The 24,523-nt window shown below is 42.4% G+C and overlaps 1 protein-coding gene across 1 annotated transcript in view; it reads left to right on the top strand.

Annotated features, from left to right (window-relative positions):
- fstl1b (follistatin-like 1b) overlaps positions 1-21,204 on the top strand; it is a 113,387-nt gene extending 92,183 nt beyond the window's left edge. Inside the window, exons 9-11 of the mRNA XM_043701009.2 lie at positions 2,768-2,878; positions 4,309-4,412; positions 17,589-21,204. Of these exons, the coding sequence (XP_043556944.2) occupies positions 2,768-2,878; positions 4,309-4,412; positions 17,589-17,633 (260 nt within the window). The 3' untranslated portion in view covers positions 17,634-21,204. The remainder of the gene's footprint in view (positions 1-2,767; positions 2,879-4,308; positions 4,413-17,588) is intronic.
- Positions 21,205-24,523: the final 3,319 nt, after the last annotated feature.

Here is a 24,523-nt window from a genome sequence, read left to right on the forward strand (position 1 = left end):
AAATCAAGTCTAATGTTGTCTGGGACCACAGAAAAAAATAGTTCAATCAAAGGCCTTGCAGCCTTTGTAATGTCTCTGTAACTTAAGTCAGCAGCATACAGATGTATCCATCAAGTCAGCCAGGCCAAACTGGCACAGTTTCTCAATCCAGATAGACACTACATCACATACACAGGTGATCCTAAGGGAACCTGGTCAGCTTGAACATTTTGACTGAAACCCCCTTTGGATGCATGGATGGAACTAAAGTTATTCCCTCAAACTCTGGCATCTCCCACCCTTCCATTACCACAAGGCCAACCCCAGAGAAGGTACAATGCGAGGCCTCTACTCACAAGGACATTAATTACACTGGAATACAGATCATTGCAGCCTGCCTCACGCTGCACATCTTAGCTCTGTGTTCTGAGGGGGGATTTGGTGCTGGGCTTAGAGAAGCTGAGAAAAGAAGTCTCTCCTCCAATGAGGAGCAGCAGGTGAAGGAGGAGGAGGAGGAATTCCATGTGGATGAGGAGAGTGTGGGTAAAGTTCAATAGTAAGGGCCCCAGAGATGGACAAAGCAACATTGTCATAGAGGCCATGAGGAATCTATGTAGGAACGCCATAGTGAATCAAGATCTTCTGTCATAAGTGTGTCACATGATAGGAACCTTCATTGATATTGAAGCCTGGGCTGAAAGGCACTGAGGCATGCTTGAGACACAAGCGAAATCATTATAACATGCTGCAAGCAAACGTGAGGATTGATCAAGGCTAACTGGATGTGGTGGTGGATGAGATATTAAAAGACCTTTGGCCATGTGTAAAGTCTGGTATTTTGTAATAATAGTGTAAATAGGTAACATTTTGCACAGATAAAGGTTGTTGTTTAACTTTACATATGTTTATTATTTCACTCTACTCAGCTTATTTAAACACCACAGTGACCCAATTGGTAAAGTACATGATGTGTCCTCTGCTCTCAGACACTCCTATTATGCCCGGCTTATTCTGGAGATAGCTATGGATCAGGGTAGCCTGTGTGTCTGTGGCAGTCAGTGTTTTTATGCAGGGACCCATTGGAACTCTCCTTATGACTGCACTACCTGTCATCTGCAAGGGCAGGCAGCCATCCTTGTTTGGACCTGGCCAGCAGATGGAGTGCCAGGCTGAGGGACCTTGGAATCTGAGGCCAGTGAGATTCCTCCAAAATGTATGGATGCCCCTGCCTCAGGTGTGTTGCCCCTCTCAGTCTGCCACCTGTGAAATAGCCCTGTTCAGTGACTGCAGCTCTTCTCCTAGGGCAGGCGATGGTGCAGTCATATGGTTACTGGACTAGTAATCTGGGGAATGCTGTGGGACCCACAACAATGTAGTTGATTTTTGACTGTACCCTGAAATGGCCGAACAGGCCACTTAATTGTATCAAACTACTAAAACGCTCAAAAAGGGAATGAAACTGGGTGGACGAAACTGGTTCAACCCAGTCACTAGAAATAACAATGCTAAAATTAGGAGGACGTCTCACCAACTAGTCAAGCAACAACCTGACCTAGCCAGACTCACAGAAACATACCTTACAGACCATGCATAGACAATGTCATCATCATCCCTTGCAGGACAGGCCCAGTAGAGGTGGTAGCACAATGGGTTACAGTTGGGAGTTGCCCTGGGAGTTCTCAACATTTACTTCTGGATTCAACAAAGTCTTATGGCATTAGGTCAAACATGTGCAAGAATGTGGTCAAACATATGCAAGCTGCACTACACAACTTGCTAGGGTTCTTAGATAACACCTTCCATACCTGTGACCACTACTGTCTAGGAGGACAACAACAGCAGATACACAATGACCTGAAAGTTCCCTTCCAAGTCACTCACCATTCTGATTTGGAAATGTATCACTGCTTCTTCAATGTCAATGGATCACATTCCTGGAAATCCCTTCCTAACAGTATTGTGGATTTGATCTACAACAAATGGATTGCAGCAGTTCAAGAAGGTAGCTGACCACCCACTTCTCGAAGGCAGTTTGGGGTGGGCAATAAATGTTTGCTTAGCCATTAAGCCTAAATCCCCACAACGAACTGTTCCGCGACATAACAGGTGCCACTGTAAAGGAATCTCATACATCTCACATGTACTGCATCTACAGCCAGATGTGGTGTTTATTCTCTTGTAAACTTTAACTCCTCCTACCTACTTGTGCTGTGCAATGCCCTCAATGTTCCCCACTCGTTCTTTGCTCTTAAACCCATTGGAACCTGTGTTTCTGGGCAGGTGCCTCCTTCCAGAGAATGTGGTGATGCTGCACTATGGGAAATTTGTGCCTCACCCCTGTGTCCCAGCCTGGTCCCCTCCCATCAACAGACAAACGTCATCAATCCCCAAACATGAGGTTGCATCCAAATTGCATTAAAAATTGCCTTGAAAAGGCAAAGGTCCCAGGCAAAACCAGTTGAGTGTATGTTTTGGAAACTGCAGAAAGATTGAAGATTCATCTTGAAAGCATGAGAGTAAAATCTGGACTCCTCCCTTCAGAAGCAAAACCAGAGACATGTCCATACCGTATCATGCAGAGCATTGAAATCCTGTTCATAGGTTTCTTTCTCAACTGTAAACAATATGGGGATTTAATTTTACACCCCAGTTATACCCAACATAAGTAGATTGCTACAGCCACTCATGAGTGCATCTGACAAGCTTAGGATTCGTTGCTGCTAATTTCTTGCTTGATACAAGTTATCTGATACTGAAATAAAAATGACCTTCCTTTGTTGTGTCATAGAATGTGCCTTGGAAGATGAAACCTATGAGGATGGAGCTGAGACTACAGTGGAGTGTAACCGATGCGTCTGTGCATGTGGCAATTGGGTGTGTACTGCCATGACCTGTGATGGTAAGTTAAAATGTTAACCTAGAAACAATATTGACATTGTTCTCTTCCAGGATTTTCCAGTAGGGGAAAGGTGGTGTCAATTTGCTGCATTCCTCCTTATGTATATGTATCTGCGTTCAGAACCAAGACATGCCTACGGTACCTCGCTTCAGGTAGATAAGGGAACAATGAATTGCTTTGGAGAAAGTGAAATACAAGCTCTTTAGGGCAAATATTGACAATTAATGAGTGCAGATCCCAATAAGTTTTTTTTATTTAGTCACAGGATGTCGGTGTCACTAATGTACCTTTTAGAAAACGATGGTGAGTCAATTCTTGAACTGCTGCAAAAATAGGTGTATCCAGAAGATTTTCAGGGAGGGTGTTTCAAGAATTTGACTCAGCGATTGTGAAGGAAGAGTAAAATAGTTCCCAAGTCAAACTGGTGTGTGAATTGGAAAAGAAATTGGGTGGTGTTCCCATGTTCTTTTCTATGTAATTAAAAATGATCTAGTAAAGCAATAAGAGGAAATCCAAGCAGAGCAACATTTAACGTTTTCCAAAACATTTCAGAGCACTAGGGTGTAAAATTATTTTTTGTTTGGTGTTTGAGATTATTTTTGAACAAAGGCACTGTTTATATACTCCCACTAAACATATGGACACCTGAAGGTTCATAAGGACTATGATATAAAAGCAAAAATAAATGACAATCCACAGAGCTGTGCAGTTCCGGGCACTTTAACTGAGTTTGGAAGTAGAGTGAGACAGGGAGTGGGATGGAAGGAGCTGCTATTTAATTATATGACTTGGCACTAGGGTGCCTGAGCATTTCCAAGAATAAATTCATGATGCACCCAGACACTGACCAAAAAGCCAACCACATTTTTAATGGCCGAAAGAAAAACATTTAAACTGAGGATGAATGCTGGAGAAATTCAGCAGGTCTGACAGCATCTGTGGAGTGAGAGAAACAGAGTTAAAGGGACTAACTGGAGAATGGGATTAGCTGGATATCTCTTTCAGGAGTCGGTACAGACTCAATAGATTTAATGGCTTCCTTCTGTACTGTAGGATTCAGTGATTTCCTATATATTATAACAGGGACTACACCTCAAAAATACTGAATCAGCTGTAAAATGTCAAGATGTTTTTGCCTCTCGTCATACCTAACTACAACCTACTTAGTCCATAAAATGACTGAAATGGATGATAACCTGACTAATCTGTTAGTTGGAGATGGGTTGTTTTGGCACAGACTTGCCATTAATTAACTCTGAGATAGTAGGTATTACAATTGTAAAGCCTATGCTTCTTGTAGAATCTGTTACTTTTTTTTCCCATTACTGTATTTTTTTTCTTTAATTTCCTTTTTTATACATGATTCACTCGTTCCTTTGTCATTTTTTTTCCTGTGCCTTATAATTTTTTCGTTGACTTCCTCAATGAAGATAAAAATAAGGACGTTCCTGAGGAGCAGCCACAAACTACTGTCGATGATGAGATGACTGAAGAGGAGTGGACAAAGTACGTTCACGAGCTCAACAAGCATCAGGTTAGTAAAGCAGCAGTCTGAGACTGATGGGCAGGCTTCCTGGGTAACAGGTGGATGTTCATCTGTCATCCATTCAGGGAATGTTAATTTTCTCTAAACATGCCTCCAATTCTATTCGCACTGCATAAGGTCTGAGTTATAGATTTGCCAGAGCATTCCAGGTCTGTGACTAAACTGTCCCAATGCAATTACCAATTGATATTTGTCAATGTGAGACATTATGTTGCCAAGATAATTAAGCTAAAATGGAAATACTTTACATAGATCAAAATCTGATTTTTATCTACTTTGGATAGTTAAGATTTGTATTTGCTAGGGTTTTGCAGGGCCAGCGGCAACATGATTGAAGCATATAAAATCCTGAGACATCTTGCCAGGTGCATGTAGAAAGAATGGTTCCTCTGAATCTAGAATGTTTAAAAATAAGGGGACTTCCATGCAAGACTGAGATGAGGGGAAATACCTTATTGTGAGGGATGCGAGTCTTTGGAATTCTGCTTTCACTGCTTTTTGGTGAAACGTGTATTTTAATAATTTTAAGACAAAGATAGATTGATTCTTAATAAGTAAGGAGGTGTGCAAAAGGTTTTTGCGGTAGGAAGGAAAGTGGAGTAATCAGATCAGCAGTGGTTTTATTGAATGGCAAATGGGCTGTGGCCAACTCCTTCCGCTCCTAATTCCTGTTTTCATATGTTCAAGATGGCAAACTCTAACTACTGAGAGTCTGCAGCTATTTACAATTTATATAAGATTTTGGATAAGCCGGACTCTGTAGTAGCTACATTTGTTGATACAAAGATAGGAAGGGCAAGAAGTTAGAAAGAGATCATTGAGTGTCTGAAAGGGGAAAATATACAGATTGACTGGACCAAAAGTTGGTATGTGGAGTATAATTTAAGAAAATATGAGGTTACCCACTTTGGCAGGAGGAACATAAAAGCAGAATACTAGTTAAACAGAGGGAGACTGAGGGATGATGCTCACCTGTTGAGTGATCTGGGCTGGCTTGTTAGTTGTGAGGAGGAGGCAAGGGGGCTTCAAGTTGATTTTGACAAGTTGAGTGAGTAGAAGATGCAGTGCAACATGGCTAAATGCCAAGTTAGACACTTCAGGTTGAAAAACAGAAAGAAAGCATATTAATTCAACTCTGATACATTGTGAAGTGTGGATGTGTACAAAGGTATCCTTGTAAACCAGTCAATGAAAGATGCAGCAAGCAATTTAGAAGGCAAGTGGTATATTGGCCTTCATTGCAAGAGGATTTTAATTCAGAAGTAGGGATGTCTTACAGCAGTTGGACAGGATATTGATGAGATTACACTTGGTATTGTTTGCAGTTTTGGTCTCTCTACCAAGAAAGGATATATTATCATACAGGGAGTACAGTGGAGGAGAGTAGGTCTTTCAAGCCTGCTCCACCATTCAGTAAGCTCTGTTCGTAATCCAAATTCCACATTCCCATCCATTCCTAACAGCCTTAGATTCTTTGAGAGGTTCCTGATGAAAGGCTCCTGGCCGATACGTTGATTTTCCTGCTTTTCGGATGCAATGACCTGCTGTGCATTTCCAGCACCACTCTAATCTTGAACCTTAGATTCTTGTTGGGCAAGGAATCAATCGACCACAGCCTTAAAAATATTCAGGTATCGATCCTTCACCACCTACTGAGGCACACAGTTCAAATGCACTCAACTCTCAGAGAAAAGAAACCCCTCTCATCTCAGACCTAAATGTAACCCCTAATTTTAAAACTGTGTCCTCAGTTCTGAACTTGCCCACAAGAAGAAACATTTCTCCACACCCATCCTGCTGAAAAACTGTTCAGGGTCTTATGAATTTCAATTGAATAACCGCTCACTCTCCTTAAGTCTGGTGGAAATGAATCCAGCCTTTCCAACCTATCTTACTTCCAGGTATCAATCCAGCAAACAACCTCTGAACTACCTTCAAAACATTGGTGTTGCTCTTTAGATAAAGAGGCCAGAACTGCCCACAGTCTTCAAGATGTGGTCTCACAAATGCCCTGCATAACTGAAGAATAATCTCCTTCCTGTTATGTTCAATTCCTCTCCTAATAAAGGATAAGATTTCATTAGTCTCCTCAATCACTTGCTATTCCTGCATACTAACATTTTGTGACTCATCCACTAGAAAACCAAGGGCAGAATCTTATACTGACCTGAATGGTGTAGACTGTGGTAAGATTTGTGGCAAAGTCATGCCATCAGCTGCATCACTACAGTTTTTCAAAGCATTTGCCAAACCATTCACAATTTCCCAAAGGCAAAATATGTCTCAGCAACTATTTTGTCAGACCCTTTGAGAATCTTGTATGTTTCCATAAGATCACCTCTGTTTTCTAAATTTCAATTCGAAGAGACCCAACTTGCTCTTCCCTTGTTAGACAACTCTTTCCATCACAGGAAATCGACTTACTGAACTGCTTCCAGTGCAGGTGTAGTTAGCAGAATCGTACTGGGGTCTGATTAACATAGATTATGCTAAGATTTGCAACAGAATCATAGGAGACGACCAAAAGGCCATTGGAGCAACTTGCTGTATTTTTGTGTTTGCCAAATAGTGAGAGTTTCTGGCTTAACATTGGCAAATTGCCAATCAAGGAGGGTTATAGCTTGTTAGATGCCTTATTAAAGCCATTAATGAAACACATGATATTGCTATCCTATCAATCACGCCAACCAAGCTAAAGATCAAGAAGACTCAACAGGGAGGTTAGAGCAGGTAATTGGGAATTTCAGTTTGTTGGTTTCTCCAACTGACATGTTGGACACTGGTCACCAACATAACCCTGAAAATTAGGGTAAATTCAGAATGTAGCAAAGGAAGACTAAATATCTAACAAAGAGAAAATAAACAATGAAGACAAACTAGTGAGGAATAATAAAAACTGACAATAAGAGCTTCTTTAAATACATAAAAAGTGAACATAGACCCCTTCGAAAATGAATCTAGTGAGACAGTTTTGGGGACCAAGGAAATGGCACAGGTGTTAAATAGATATTTTGCATCAGTCTTTATGGTGGAAGATATTTCAAACATCCCATTAATAAAGAATACAGGGAGAAATGAAGTACCAATTCCATCACTAAAGCAGTGTTATTAGACAACTTAACGGGGCTAGAGGCAGATAAGTCCCTTTATCCTGGTAGATTGCATCCTAGAATCCTAAAAGAGGTAGCTACAGAGATAGTGGATGTTTTGGTAGTAATTTTCCAAAAATCGTTGGTTTCTGGAGAAGTACCAGAGGGTTGGAAAACTGTTAGTGTGATCCCCCTATTCGAAAAGAGAGGGAGGTGATAGGAAAAGTATTGGAATCCAGTTATTAAGTAAGTAATGGCAGAGCTTTTGGAAAATCATAACCTAATCAAGTAGTATCAGCATGGCTTCATGACAGGGAAACCCTGTCTGACTAATTTATTAGATTTTTTGAGCAAGTTCAATGAGACTGGACAGGGGGGAACCACCTAGATGTGTTGAACTTGGACTTCAACAAAGTGTTTGACAAGGTACCTCACAAAATGTTAAATCATAAGATGAGAGCCCACAGTGTTGGTGTAGTATATTGGTAAGGATAGATAATTCACTAACAAGACAGGAAACAGTGAATAGAGTTAAGGGGTTCTTTTTCAGGTTGGGACCTGTGACCTCTGGAGTTCCACAGGGATCAGTGCTGGCACGGCAACTGTGTACAACATGTATGACTCAGTTGGAGGAAGGAGGTGAATCTACTCTAGCCAGATTTGCAGATGACTCAAAAATAGTTGTGGAAGAAGATTGTGAGAGGGATACGAACAGTTTGCAGAATGACATTGACGAGTTAAGCAAGTGGACAAAAAGTTGACATATGGAGTATAATGTGGGAGAATATGAAGCTATTCAGTTTGGAAAGGAGGTTCTTGATCAGTAGGGGAATCAAGGGTTACGCGGAAAAATATAGGAACGTGGGCATGAGGAATATCGGATGATTTTATTGAATGGTGGAGCAAGCCAAATGGCCTTCTGCTGTTCCGATTTCTTAGGTCTTATTATCTCAGGGCATGATCCATTGGCCACACATGCACCACTGAAACGCTGCAGCAAGGATGCTGTGCACTCAGGACACGAACCCAGCCTATGGACTGGACAGGCAGCATCTCTGAGCTAAAAAGAACAGAAATTGCTGGAGAAAGTCAGCCGGTCTGGCAACACCTGTGGAGAGAAAGTAGAATTAATATTTCTGGTTCAGTGACCCTTCTTCAGAACTGATGGTAGCAAGAAAATGGTATATATGCTGAAAACAGGTGGTGGGTTAAAGGAGCAGCTGATAGTTAAAAGTTGAGTCAAAGGGAGAGAAAGGCATGCGGACAAAGTGATGGCTATTAAGAAGCCAGGCAGAAAGCAAAGCTGCTAATGGGGACCATAATTAAGTGAAAATCGGTTGGCTATGCTGAAAGTGCCCCAGATGTTAACAGGGCCTGGGGTGTGGGGGTTGAGTTATGGATTGAGGAGAAGGTGTTCAGGCCCTAAAATTATTGAATGTGATAGTGAGTCCTGAACATAGAACATTACAGCGCAGTACAGGCCCTTCAGCCCTCGATGTTGCGCCGACCTGTCATACCAATCTGAAGTCCATCTAACCTATAGTTTTCCATGTACGTCCAAATGCTTGTCCAATGATGACTTAAATGTACTTAAAGTTGGCGAATCTACTACCGTTGCAGGCAAAGCATTCCATACCCTTACTACTCTCTGAGTAAAGAGACTACCTCTGACATCTGTCCTATATCGTCACCATACTTGGAAAAAGGCTCTCCCTGTCAACCCTATCTAACACTCTGATTATCTTCTATGTCTCTATTAAGTCACCTCTCAACCTTCTTCTCTCTAATGAAAATAGCCTCAAGTCCCTCAGCCTTTCCTCATAAGACCTTCCCTCCATACCAGACAACATCCTAGTAAATCTCCTCTGCACCCTTTCCAAAGCTTCCACATCCTTCTTATAATGCGGTGACCAGAACTGTACACAATACTCCAAGTGCGGCCGCACCAGAGTTTTGTACAGCTGTAGCATAACCTCATGGTTCCGGAACTCAATCCCTCTATTAATAAAAGCTAAAACACTGTATGCCTTCTTAACAATCCAGTCAACCTGGGTGGCAACTTTCAAGGATCTGTGTACATGAACACCGAGATCTCTCTGCTCATCTACACTACCAAGAATCTTACCATTAGCCCAGTACTTTGCATTCCGGTTACTCCAACCAAAGTGAATCACCTCACACTAAACTCCATTTGTCACCTCTCAGCCCAGCTCTGCAGCTTACCTATGTCTGTCTGTAACCTACAATATCCTTCGTCACTATCCACAACTTCACCGACCTTAGTGTTGTCTGCAAATTTACTAACCCACCCTTCTACGCCCTCATCCAGGTCATTTATAAAAATGACGAACAGCAGTGGACCCAACACCGACCCTTGTGGTACACCACTGGTAACTGGACTCCAGGATGAACATTTCCCATCAACCACCACCCTCTGTCTTCTTTCAGCAAGCCAATTACTGATCCAAACTGCTATATCTCCCACAATCCCATTTCTCTGCATTTTGTACAATAGCCTACTGTGGGGAACCTTATCGAACACCTTGAAATCCATATACACCACATTAAATGGTTTATTCTCATCTACCTGTTTGGTCACCTTCTCAAAGAACTCAATAAGGTTTGTGAGGCACGACCTACCCTTCACAAAACCGTGCTGACTATCCCTAATCAAATTATTCTTTTCTAGATGATTATAAATCCTATCTCTTATAACCTTTTCCAACACTTTACCAACAACTGAAGTAAGGCTCACTGGTCTATAATTACAGGGGTTGTATCTACTCCCCTTCTTGAACAAGGGAACCACATTTGCTATCCTCTAGTCTTCTGGCACTATTCCTGTAGACAATGATGATTTAAAGATCAATGCCAAAGTCTTGGCAATCTCCTCCCTGGCTTCCCATAGGATCCTAGGATAAATCCCATCCGGCCCAGGGGACTTATCTGTTTTCACACTCTGCAGGATTTCTAATACCTCTTCCTTGTGAACCTCAGTCACACCTAGTCTAGTAGCCTGTATCTCAGTATTCTCCTCGACAACATTGTCGTTTTCTAGAGTGAATACTGTCGAAAAATATTCATTTAGTGCTTCCCCTATCTCCTCTGACTCCACACACAACTTCCCACCATTGTCCTTGATTGGCCCTAATCTTACTTGCATCATTCTTTTATTCCTTAAATACCTATAGAAAGCCTTAGGGTTTACCCTGATCCTATCCGCCAACAACTTCTCATGTCTCCTCCTGGCTCTTCTGAGCTCTCTCTTTAGGTCTTTCCTGGCTACCTTGTAACCCTCAAGCGCCCTAACTGAGCCTTCACATCTCATCCTAACATAAGCCTTCTTCTTCCTCTTGACCAGAGATTCCACTTCCTTCGTAAACCACGGCTCCTGCGCTGTACAGCTTCCTCCCTGCCTGATAGGTACATACTTATCTAGGACACAAGGAGCATTTCCTTGAATAGGCTCCACATTTCTAATGTGCCCATCCCCTGCAGTTTCCTTCCCCATCCTATGCTTCCTAAATCTTGCCTAATCACATCGTAATTGCCTTTCCCCCATCTGTAACTCTTTCCCAGTGATATACACCTATCCCTTTCTATCACTGAAGTAAACATAACAGAATTGTGACCGCTATCACCAAAGTGCTCACCTACTTCCAAGTCTTAACACCTGGCCGGGCTCATTACCCAGCACAAAATCTAATGTGGCTTCGCCCCTTGTAGGCCTGTCTACATACTGTGTCAGGAAGCTCTCCTGCACACACTGGACAAAAACTGACCCATCTATAGTACTCGTACTATAGTGTTCCCAGTCAATATTTGGAAAGTTGAAGTCCCCCATGACAACTACCCTGTCTCTCTCACTCCTAGCGAGAATCATCTTTGCTATCCTTTCCTCTACATCTCTGTAGGCCTATAGAAAACTCCCAGCAGGGTGACCTCTCCTTTCCTGTTTCTAACCTCAGCCCATACTACCTCAGTTGACAAGTCCCCAAACATCCTTTCTGCAACTGTGATACTGTCCTTGACCAACAATGCCACACCTCCCCCTCTTTTACCATCTTCTCTGTACTTACTGAAATATCTAAATCCTGGAACCTGCAAAAATCATTCCTGTCCCAGCTCTATCCATGTCTCCGAAATGGCCACAACATCGAAGTCCCAGGTACCAACCCATGCTGCAAGTTCATCCACCTTATTCTGGATGCTCCTGGTGTTGAAGGAGACACACTTCAAACCAACTTCTTGCTTGCCGGTGCCATCTTGCGTCCCTGAAACCTGATTTCGGACCTCCCGACTCTCAAACTTTTCTAAACTCGAACTACAATTTTGGTTCCCATCCCCCTGCTGGATTAGTTTAAACCCACCCCAATAGCCTTAGCAAATTTCCCCCCTAGAATATTGGTACCCCTCTGGTTCAAGTGAAGACCATCCTGCTTGTAGAGGTCCCACCTACCCCAGAAAGAGCCCCAATTATCCAAGAATCCAAAACCCTCCCTCCTGCAGCATCCCTGTAGCCACGTGTTCAACTCCTCTCTCTCCTTATTCCTCGCCTCACTAGCATGTGGCATGGGCAACAAACCAGAGACAACAACTCTGTTCGTCCTAGCTCTAAGCTTCCATCCTCGCTCCCTGAATTTCTGCCTTAAATCCTCATCTCTCTTCCTACCTATGTCGTTGGTGCCTATGTGGACCACGACTTGGGGCTGCTCCCCCTCCCCCTTAAGGATCCCAAAAACACGATCAGAGACATCACGAAGCCTGGCACCTGGGAGGCAACACACCAACCGTGAGTCTCTCTTGTCCCCACAGAACCTCCTATCGGGGTCCCCCTAACTATGGAGTCCCCAATGATTACAGCTTTGCTCCTCTTCCCCTTTCCCTTCTGAGCAGCAGGGACAGACTCTGTCCCAGAGCCCTGTGCCCCACTGCTTTCCCTTGGTAAGTCGTTCCCCACCCCCCTCGCCGACAGTATCCAAAATGGTATACTTATTGTTGAGGGGAATGGCCACAGGGGATCCCTGCACTGCCTGTCGGTTCCCTTTCCGTCCCCTGACTGTAACCCATTTGCCTTTTTCTTGTATCCGAGGAGTGACTACCTCCCTGTAACTCCTCTCAATAACCCCCTCTGCCTCCCAGATAATCCAAAGTTCATCCAGCTCCAGCTCCAGTTCCCTAATGCGGTTTTCGAGGAGCTGGTGTTGGGTGGACTTCCCACAGATGTAGTCAGCAGGGACACTAGTGGTGACCCTTACCTCCCACATTCTGCAGGAGGAACATTCAACTGCCCTAACCTCTATTCCCACTATCCTAAATTCCCAAAGAGACTGAAGGCTGCAGAGTCTTCAAGCAGAAAATGAGATGATGATCTTCTAGATTTTGCTGAGCTTTACTGGAGCACTGCAGCAAGCATGAGACAGAGATGTTGGCCAGGGAACATGGTGGTGTGTTGAAGTGGTAGGCCATTAGAAGCTCAGGGTCATTTTAGCAGACAGAATGTTGGTGTCTGCATTTCATCCCCCCAGTGTAAAGCAGACCAGATTACGAGCAGTGAACATGATAGATTGCTGCTTCACTTGGAAGATGTATCTGGGGCCTTGGATAGTGAGAAGGGAGGAAGTCAACGGGGAAAATGCTGGAGGATTGTGGAGAGATGTTGAGAGTGGAGGGCGTGTTTTCCTGAGGGAACAGTCCATGTGAAATACTGTCAAAGGAGGGGAGGTAGATATGTGTCTACTGGTGGTACCCTACTGGAAGTGGCAGGGATGGTGGCAAATGATCCTTTGGACATGGAGGCTAGTGGATGGTGAGGACAATGGGGACCCTATTGGTGTTGTGGGAGGGAAGGAGAAATGGTGAGGGCAGAAATGTGGGAGATGGGTTGAACATAGCTAAGGGCCCTGTTGCACATAGCGGGGAATCCTTAGTTGAGGAAGAAAGTGGACATTTCTGAAATCTCCCCATTGTGGAAAGTGGCATCATCAAAAAGGATGATAGAGAATGGAATGGAGCCTTTACAGGAAACAGGGTGTGAGGATGTATAGTCAAGACAACTGTGAGAATCGATGGATTCAGAGTGGATATTAGTGGCTAGCCTGACCCCAGAGATTGAAACACAGATGTCAAAGAAGGGAAGGGAGGAATCTGAGATGGACTAGGGAAGGTGAGAGTGGAATCGAAATTGGAAGCAAAATAGATAAACTTCACCAGTTCCAGGTGAGAGAGGGAAGTAGCACCAATGATGTCATCAATATACTGAAGAGTTGTGAGGAGAGATCTAAGTAAGATCAGGACAAGAAATGTTCAATGTACCCTAATGAGATGGGCAGAACTGAGGCCCCTGTGGGTACCCATACTTTTGATCTGAAGAATGTGAGAGGAGTTAAAGGAGAATTGCTCAAAGTTGGGACAAGCTCAGCCAGGTGGAGTAGGGTGGTGGTGGATGGGGGTAGTTCAGGTTATTTTTCCAGGAAGAAGTGGAGAACCCTGAGACCTTCCTGATGGGAGATGGATGTGTAAAGGATTACATGTCAGTGGTAAAAAGGTGGTTGTTGCCCATGTACTGGAAATTCTGAAACTGCCGTAAAGTGTCGGACGTATCACGGATGCAAATGGGAAAGGACTGGACAAGAGGAGAATACATTTATCTGTAGGCTTTTCACTTGCTGTCATAGTGATCACTAACTCTGAGCCTACCTGGATGCTCACAGCATTCCTGTCTTGCCTTGTGTTTTTGCATTTTGTCCCATCAATCAGAGATACCAAGCTCATCAGTTGTATTGCTATATAATGGTTGTCAACAATTCTCAGTCAAACTAGTAGCCTTCTCTCCAGAGTGCCTTGGCACAGTAAGTCAAGAGCAGCCTCCCAAACCAGTCCAGGAGCTTGGACACTGTCAAGTCAGCAGCTCAGGGTGGTTAGTGTCTCGGATTGACAGTACCAGGATGACCTGATAGGCAGTACTCGACTGGAATGAGGACAAGCCCACACTTGATTCCCACTGAATAACCATGTATGATGTGCAGGCAGCTGACATATGCCCTGGATGTGAGATTGCCCTCATGTTGGGAATTTTCCACATCTAGCTCATTTAGTGCATTTGGTAAAATAAAAAGCTGAGTATTAATCAGGTGCGTTTTGGTATTGATAATGTGATTATCAACACACACCCCCACCCCCCCAGCTGGCAACTCATCACTGTCTAGTGAGCAACTCTCACACATAAAAGTGCAGCAAGTTGCTCCTGATGTAGAGCTAGGCCTTTCCAGACTTCTCATATGACTCTGTCATAAATCTCAACATAGACCCATGTTCGTTCAGACCCTGGAAAGATTCTGCCCACTATACTTACAGTGGAGGCAGTTCAGTAGGTTGATTCCTGAGCCCAGAGAAAGTGAGGACTGCAGATGCTGGAGATCAGAACTTAAAAATGTGTTGCTGGAAAAGCGCAGCACATCAGGCAGCATCAAAGGAGCAGGAGAATTGACGTTTCGGGCATAAGCCCTTCTTCAGGATTCCTGAAGAGCTTATGCCCGAAACGTCGATTCTCCTGCTCCTTTGATGCTGCCTGACCTGCTGCGCTTTTCCAGCAACACATTTTTAAGCTCTGATTCCTGAGCCCAAAGAGTTGTCTTAAAAGGGCAGGTTGAGCAAACTAGATCGATACTAATTGGAATTTAATAAATGAAGGTGACCTTACAGAAATGCACACAATTCTGAAAGGACTTGAAAGAGTAGTTGCCGAGAGGTGGGAAATCTAAACCTGACCAGCATTGTTTAAACTTAAGGGTGTGTCATTTATGACAAATGAAAGGCTCCTTCTCTGGGAATTGTTAATCTTTGCGCAATTCATTAACCTCGAGAGCAGTAGGATCTGGATCATTGTCTAAAGCAAACTTCTAATAATCAGATTTTTGACTCCATTGTTGAACAAAGATTATGGGTTAGGCAGGAAAGCAGAGATAAGTCCCAATAAGATCTTCGTTGATCATACTGAATGATGGGGCAGGTTCACGAAGTTAATTGATTTGCTCAGTGCTTATGACCTTATGTTCCTCTGCACCACACCATTTGAGATTGGTCGATTGTGTAATTGGCAAGAGTGATTCCAAAATTCATCATACAAGTGATCATCATTGTGATGGCAGATAAAGGGCCAGATTTTCTGAGGAGTGACAATCACAGGCAGATTTTTTATGAAAGGAGACAGCTTTGTACGTCTGACAGGAGATTTTAATCAGGACTCCTTCAGGAAAGTACAGAACTGACAGGGGAAGGCAAACAATGTTCAGTTTGTGTGTGCAGCCGTCAGCTGCCATATTCTGAAATGTAGAGATCCAGAATCACATACAGCCACTTTGACAACTGCTGCCAGATGGTGTATGCATATGGTGAATGTAAGGGTAGGGTGCCAGTTGAGTGAGGTGTCAGCTGAGTAGGGTGCAAGGGAAGTGATGCAAGATTTGATGTGCTAAATGAATCTAGCAAGTGATGGTGGAAGGCAGGTTGGTGAAGTACAGTGTCAGCAGTGGAGAGTTGAGTTTTCAGGTAGGGGAGGCAGAGGCAGATTCGGTCTGGAGTGGAGCATGGGGAGGTTGGCTCCAGAATAAGGGAAGGGGGTTTACCTTCTGGGGATTAAAGGGGAATCAGATCTGCCGCAGGTAATGAGGTGGGGAGGGGCCAGAATGGTCAACTCCTAGAGGGTTTTTTAGATTAGATTAGATTACTTAGATTAGATTACTTACAATGTGGAAACAGGCCCTTCGGCCCAACAAGTCCACACTGACCCTCCGAAAAGCAACCCACTCACACCCATTCCCCTACATTTACCCCTTCACCTAACACTATGGGCAATTTAGCATGGCCAATTCACCTAACCTGCACATTTTTGGACTGTGGAAGGAAACCGAAGCACCCGGAGGAAACCCATGCAGACATGGAGAGAATGTGCAAACTCCACACAGACAGTTGCCTGAGGCGGGAATTGAACCCGGGTCTCTGCCGCTGTGAGGCAGCAGTGCTAACCACTGTGCTACCATGCCACCCACTCTCTCTGGGGCTCTGAGTTTTAAAGTCTGCTCCCCGTTCAAGAGACTGCAGCAGCACACTACGCGCGAGCCCCCCGTCCCCAACACCGTCCCCGCAAAACCACCCCCTCGCCTGCACCTCAAACCCAGTACGGTTACAACAGAATGGGAGGATCAGCTCCAGTGGCTGGGAAGGGGCTTCCAATCCAGCAGCAGGGAATTGGTGGAATGGTTATGGTGGGGAGCTGATCCCAACAGAGCAGGGATGATCTGCTCAGGTTCTGGGGTTATAAGTGGAGTGGGAGAGATGAAGTTGGGGGTGTCTGAAGTAAATATGGGAAGAATTGAATAGTTACACGGGAGTTACACTGTGTATTTAATAGTCTAATTTTACATGAATTACTATTCACTTACTTTCCTGATGAAGGGCTTTTGCCCGAAACATCAATTTTGCTGCTCCACGGATGCTGCCTGAACTGCTGTGCTCTTCCAGCACCACTAATTCAAAATCTGGTTTCCAGCATCAGCAGTCATTGTTTTTACCTATTCACTTACTTTCACCAACTCTCTGAATTCTCTAATTTGTAAATAGAGACATTTGGAAGTTTCCAGGCAGAGGACTTGCCTGGCGGAATCTTCCAATATCCCCAGCAATTTCTTCATAGTCTGCTATGGTGGGGATTCTGCAGGGTCCCCATGTGCAACTCCCATCTGCACCGAAATAGTGACTGTCTATCTGTGTCTGGATGTCGGAATATCCAGGCCAAAGTTATAGAATGCCTGAGATCATTTCAAATTTGAGAAGATCCGAAGTTTGCCAATAACAACATGGCAGCCCATTGTGGAAAGGCTTAGTTTTGAAGTCTACAATCACATTGCTACGTTTTAGATGTAACTATCTGGGTTTTTTTTGTACCAAACCAGTTAATCTCATTAAAAACTCCACGCAAAGTACTAAATTAAGGAACGTTACCAATTTATCTCTGACATTTCCAGACTGGCTTAGTACAGAAGCTCTAATGAGGTTATTTTCCTATTTTCTTTAGGAGACTGCTGAGAAGGCTAAGAAAGTGAACATAAAGGAGACCTAAAAATATATGCTGTGGAAGAGGAACAAAGTTAATCTTTATTTTCTAACCTGTTTCTCTCCATTCAGCCAACCAGTAAACACTTGGAATTTCAACAATCACTACTAAATATATATATATATACACACACACACGTTATAAACAGTATTTTTTGGGGCTTTGTGTTGGGGACAAAAGGAGTCCTTGGTTTTATTCAAACAGACTTCTTATAATGTACTGTAATGTTAAACAAGAGTTTAGTAGAAAAGCTAGCCATAAATGGTAATCTGATGGTTTGAATTGTAACAGCTGCATAGTCCTGTGATGGAAGATGGTGGAAATTATATCCTGCTCCTTATTAGTTACCGATGTTCCTCTGTATTACACACAGAACCACAGGTGGACCTTCATTGGACAGGACCCCTAGACCAGAATTCTAAATATTAAAGTTTCCCAGTATGTCCTAAAACTCTGGTGCAACTTTAATTAGGATGATGGCATCAACATTATTGAAAAGATTGATTTTCACTAACTCACATAGAATTGTGATCTTTGAGCTGGCAGAGTTCAGTCATAGGGGTCCAAAGTTATGGTTTTATTTCTTGGTGTTCATTGATAATCAAAGTTTTCAATTCACCCTGAATTCTGGGAAGAAAACAAGTTCATGTAAGAACACTTTGGAAGTTTAAAGTTATTTCTTTTTTTGTAAATAAATACCTACAATATTAATTAGTGATTACATTGTCCTTAATACACAGTTATAAAGTGATTCAGAAAATCTGTTTGGCTGTTGCTGTGCCACACTTTGGATCTCTTCAGTTTAGATGCTCGGGTCTTATCAATTTGGGTACTTAAGTTGTCACTAATATAGTGGAATAGAAGTTCTATCGACCTAACAATTGAACCACTACAATTAAAGGAAAATATTGTGAAGGAAATCTGAAATGAAATCAGAATGTGCTGGAGAAACTCGTAGTAGTGGCAGCATCAGCAGAGAGCAAAACAGAATTAACATTTCCAGACCAAGATGACTTCTTTGGACCTCTGGACTCAATTTTAAGTCCTGTTTCTCACTCTACCAATGCTGCTCAACCTGTTGAGTTTCTCCAGCATGTTGTTTTATTTCTAATTGCACCACCACCTCAGGCACATTTCTATCTGTGTTTAGAACACATTGAAAGGGAGATGAGGAAAGCCTGCGATTGCAGGGTTCTTCTCCTTCAGCAGCAGATTAAAAAGACCATCTCCTTTTAATACCAGAGAGAAAAATCTATTCCCTTCTGTTAGTTCTGGCACAAGATGGTGCCAATCAGTCACCTGATGATTGATTGATTGCCATTTGATGGGTGAGTTTCTTAATCTTTTAAGGCTGCTTGAGCAAAGCTGGACTGCAGTAACATTTTCCATTGAGAACCAATTGGATTGCCCTACCAAGAGTGATAGAAAATGTAATATGTGAGGCCACTTTTCATCCTTGCCTTCTTTTAGATATGTTCTAATCAACCCATTCAGACGAATTATTACAAACCTCTGGAGCAGGTGGCCCTTGAACCAGGCCTCTTGGCTCAGAGGTACAGACACTACCACAGTGTAACAAACGCCCTTCAATCACATCTTTTAGGCCATGCACTTTAATATCCAGCAGATGTACATTGGAAGATCACTACAAGGACTGTTAGCAGACCAATAGCCCCCGTTGACTTTTTCCACACGCTGTTTGGTCTGTGGCAGAAGATATAATTAGATTTCTCCCTATGATCTGTAGGTTATGTAGAGGATTAAGGAAAACTTAACAGTAGCCATCTTCCGCAAAGGTTTACAAGCATTCTATTGACATTTCACAATGGTGCTACATTCCTTCTTTCCTTTATATCATATTATATATATATATATGTATACACTTTATGTATTATTTGCAGTTTTTTGTAACCTCTGGAGTGTCCAAACTTTTATTTAAACTCTTGTGTGTTTTAAAGAGTATCCACAATGTTGAACATAAAAAAATGAGTGCCTAAGGATAGATGTGAAGTCTTGTAGAAATTGGTGGTGTCAGGCTTCAGTCAGCATGTTAGGTTGTCAAATTGCCATGGTGCTGACAAAAAGGAGGAAACTGCCTTTTACCAGTATACTGTAGAGTGCTGAGATCCAACTGAAATATTTGTTAAAACAAAAATCTGAGAAAGCGAAACTGTATGCCAGAAAATGCTGTTTTAGAAATGCTACCACTATATTTTCAACAGTCCATTCAACATTGTAGCATGATACTGTAAACTGATTATTGCAAAGTGAATAATTCAAGTATTCACAACACCATTGCTGGGAAACACTGATGTTCTCAACACTATCTGAATCAGCATCATTGCAGGCATACTTTATGTCTAAATTGAGGATCATTTCACCAAAACAATTATTCTTACTGAGATCCTGCTTTAATTCCAAGAGCTATACCTCCCCATCCAGAGTAATTTGCAATGAGTATGTTAGTGCCTCAATCTCAAACTGGACCTTGTACAGACTGATGGTGGAGAGGGAGGCACAGACATTGCTAAAGGGAAGGTGACAGCCCATCTCAATAGTTTTCAGACTTTTCCAATACTTGCTCTGTGTTGGTATTTCAAGATAATACCAGATGTAAGGAGATCCGAATCACCTACAGCAGGTAGAAGGAGTTTCATGAACCTTTGAGGTGACCCCAAGGATGTAATTTGCTCTTTTGTGAAGGTTTGTAGCTCAGGTTGAGGTTTAGGGTGTAGGTTTGCTCGCTGAGCTGTAGGTTTGATATCCAGACGTTTCATTACCTGGCTAGGTAACATCATCAGTGCCGACCTCCAAGTGAAGTGAAGCTGTTGTCTCCTGCTTTCTATTCCAGGACAAACATATAAATAGAAAGCAGGAGACAACAGATTCGCTTCACTTGGAGGTCACCACTGATTGTGTTACCTAGCCAGGTAATGAAACGTCTGAATATCAAACCTACAGCTCAGCGAGCAAACCTAACCCTAAATTTGCTCTTCTCATTAATCAGAAGGATGCTCTAAGTGTGAATGCCATAGTTTCAGGAATGGGGTTATGAGCCACGATTAAGAGATAGGAACAAACAGTTTGAAGTATTTTTGGCTTATTTTATAAAGGTAGATCAGCTGTTGTATCCACACATCATCCTATTAAAACAAATGTGTTACAGTTTGCCTTTCACCTTATTATCTCTGGAACTGGTTTGCAGACTGTGGTTAATGAATCTGATTGAATATAATCGAGAAAAACCCACCCCTCACCCATAAAAATCAAAGATCATCATTGAAAGATAGATATGTGATCAGTTTCTGCATCCTGACAGCTGTCAAAATTTTATGAAGTGTCAACTTGCATATGTTTGCACCATATATTTCTTACTTTCAATGTGGTTAATTGTTGTAGGCTCGAAGGCTGTATTTCTGTGACCTTGTTTTGAACTACTATCTTATTGAATCATAAGAGGAACCATGTATACTCCATGACCAAACTATCATAAGAGGATTTCATGTATTGTAGTTTCCTTTTGTACTTTTTTGGCATTTTTGGGTTTAATGTCAATAAATTTTCTTACAAAAATGTTTTTAAAAAATCATGGTTTCTGTTATTGAAAACCAGAATGACACTCTCTTCTGCTTTAATTTTATCATTCATATACAATATGTTTATGGTGGCAATTTGTCTCAGGTGGTGGCCAGTATTAGATCTGCTGCCTGTTATATAACTAAACCTCAGACAATGAGTACAAATGGTGAACTACCACCTGGAAACAAATTTCTACCCCTTAGACTCTTATTTTATCTGATGAGTGTGAAACAGGTAGCTAAATTCATTTTTTGTTAAAAAAAACTAGCATATCATATCTTTCTGTCAATTACTCCACAAACTTTGTATCATATGTTCAAGAGAGTAAAATCCATTTTTTGTCTTCGATAAGTTTGTCTTTTTTTCCAAAGTTGGATTATTGCCTATGGAATATCATCGAGTCCAGCGGCTATGGTGTTACAAAAGATTCCACACACGCAAGTCAGATAAGTAATAAAATCTGATAAACGGCCACATAGAGATACCTAATTAATCATTAACACAGCAACAAAATGATGTGCAGATAATTGCCTTTGAGGAAATGAAAGAGAGAGAAAACTAAGGTCTGGAGTTACTAAAGTCCATTTTGAGATCAGAGTGTTTAAAATAAACTAGGATTAGAAACTAATATCTGAAGATCCTGAGCTCACTACTATATTGACTCATGATCTGTCAATGCGTAACTTTAAAACTTGCAACCTAATTTACAGATTCCTTCATGGCTGTCCTGCTACTATGTACCTTGAAAGATCCGAGCTACATATGCCTTTTTGTGAGCTATTGCAGTCCTATCCAGGGGTATACCCCCCCCCCCCCCCCCCCCCCATCATTGTTACTGCTGCGTTAATGATTGTGTTTGTGTCATGAACTGGAAAATTTCACTAATTGTTTTCAGTTTCCACCCATCAGCTAACTTCACCTGGTCCATATCTGACCTTTCCCTTCCATTTCCTTGATTTCTCTGTCTCCATTCTGAAAACAGGCTATCAACTAACATTTAGTACAACATGTTAGATATGTGATCAGTTTCTGCATCAGTTTCAGCTACCTTGGTTACAGTTCCTTGTACCCTGCATTCTGTAACAACTCCACTTCTTTTCCCCAATTTCTTTGTGTCTGTTCATCTCTTCTGATAATGTACTTTTTCACACCAGTGCTTCTGATATTTTCTCTTTAACAGAAGATTCACATACTCTGCTCTTGTCCCTTTACCTCTCTGTTAGAACCATGAAAAATTGTCTTGTCAACACCTTCCACCATGCCATTCTCTGTATTCAATGGGTCATAATCTGGCATTTCTGCCAGCTGCTGTGTAAACTATTACCAGTACATCTTCCCTTGCTTCAATTTAACACTATTTCCTCCACAAAACTCTTCAGTCACCCCAATACACCTGACAGTTTGTCTTTTCTCAAGTGCAGGACATGTAATATTGCCCTTTTTCCTCATCCCTTCTCATACCCAAGGCCCAAAATAATTCTTCAAAGTGTAACAGCAATTTACTTGTGTGTTTAACTTAGTATAATATATTCACTGCTCGCGATATGGTCTCCTGAACACTGGGGAGACCAAACATGAACTGGTGATTGCTTTGCCAAGCACCTTTCATTCAATTTGCAAGTATGACCCCAAACTTGGTGTCATTTTTCATTTTAATTCTCCATTTTGTTCCCAATCTGACCTTTCAACCTATAGCCAGCAACAGTGTTCCAAAGAAGCTCAAGATCTTTATCTTTCTTTTTTGGCACGCTACAGAGTTCCAAGTTCTATAGAATTGAACAACTTTAAATCATAACCTCTATCTTGGTTTCTGTGTTGTTTTAAAGACATTTTCAAACAAACTATTATTACACACACTGGACTTGTGGGATTTGAACCTGGACCTCAGAAGGGATGCTACCAGAGTCCATTTTTTTTTCAAATGCCGGCTAGTTTCTTTATCCTGTGATGTTGTTTCATTCAGATAGCTGCTATCTAGCCATTCCCATCTGAGCTGGACACAACGTTTGTGTCTTCACAGCACCATTACCACACACTCTTTGGATTTTGCATCATGAAATATTCTGTTAATAAATATTTCCTGCATTCCATCCTATTTCAGAGCTTTTCATTCTTCCTGTGCCACCCCTACACCCCTGAACAATTCTGTCTTCCCTCTGTTCTGATTAAAAAGGTCATTGGCCTGAAATGTTAACTGAATATCTCTCATGAGGTGCTCTCAGACCTCTAGAGTACGCTAGGATAGTTTCTCATTTCTGATTTCTAGCTTCCAACTTGTGCACTGAGGTACGCGGTGCATTGATAGGTCTGTCAGGCAGTCTCATGCCACTCTGGACTCCAAAAGGCAAAGACATGGCATAGATATTGGAAGCTATCCTTTCTATTGTGAAGATGATGGCCAACTCCATGACTGCAGGGTGGTTCTATCCATGATAAAAACCCCAATGGGCATTGTCCCTGATTTCTATGCAATGCAGGCTAAAAGCTGCAATCTCAGTGCTGCAGATTAGGTCAGACCAAGGTCATAAGATCTATGCTTGCAAGGTTTGGCGAAGAGGATGCTGTGATGGGATGTTGCAGATGAATGAGGATGTGGAGAATTGTGGAGTATTGGTGTGAGGACATTTTAAGCAAACCAAACTCTCCATGATTCTCGCAGCACATACAGGGTGAAGGGGTCCCTCTCTTGCTTGTTTTCATCTCCTCCTTCTAAGTTAGCCTTTAGGTGCCCTTTAGCAAGGCAATATTGAGGTTATTAATGGAGAAGACCACCAATATTTGGAAACAGGCTCCAGTGAATATTGTAGGACTCACCATCTACATATGAGTAACAGATGCCTGACTGAGGTGGAGGTTCAAGAAATGCTGCCTTCTGTGGAGAGCCGAGCTACACTCTGGACATCTTCCCTTCCCTGCAGCCTCTATTCCATTTCCCTGTCAAATTGCAGATCAGGACTGCAACTGCAGCCCCATAACTGTAGCAGGCATTCTGTGTGCAGATCAGAAAACTCTCACTTGCTGCCCGAATCTGGCAATCCTCACCAGTAAGTCACCAAAATGCCTCCAAGAGCCCTTCCTCACAATTTTGCAAGGATTCTTTGCCTCCAAGTTGGATGACTAGCCCTGTGAATAACATTGATCAGGGGTCCCTTGTTCATTAAGCACAAGTATTTAGCAGAGGGAATTAACTGAATTAGCAAAAGTATATATTAAATCATGAGAAGCTGTTTAACATTGCAGTCTGTCCACAGACATTCAGGTACCCACACCACACATTAGCACTTGTATCTGATGATAAGTCACCAGCTTTGTGGAGC

Source organism: Chiloscyllium plagiosum, unplaced genomic scaffold, assembly GCF_037043375.1.
Source record: "Chiloscyllium plagiosum isolate Xiang-an unplaced genomic scaffold, Cpla_swu_hap1 HiC_scaffold_12, whole genome shotgun sequence".
NCBI lineage: Eukaryota > Metazoa > Chordata > Chondrichthyes > Orectolobiformes > Hemiscylliidae > Chiloscyllium > Chiloscyllium plagiosum.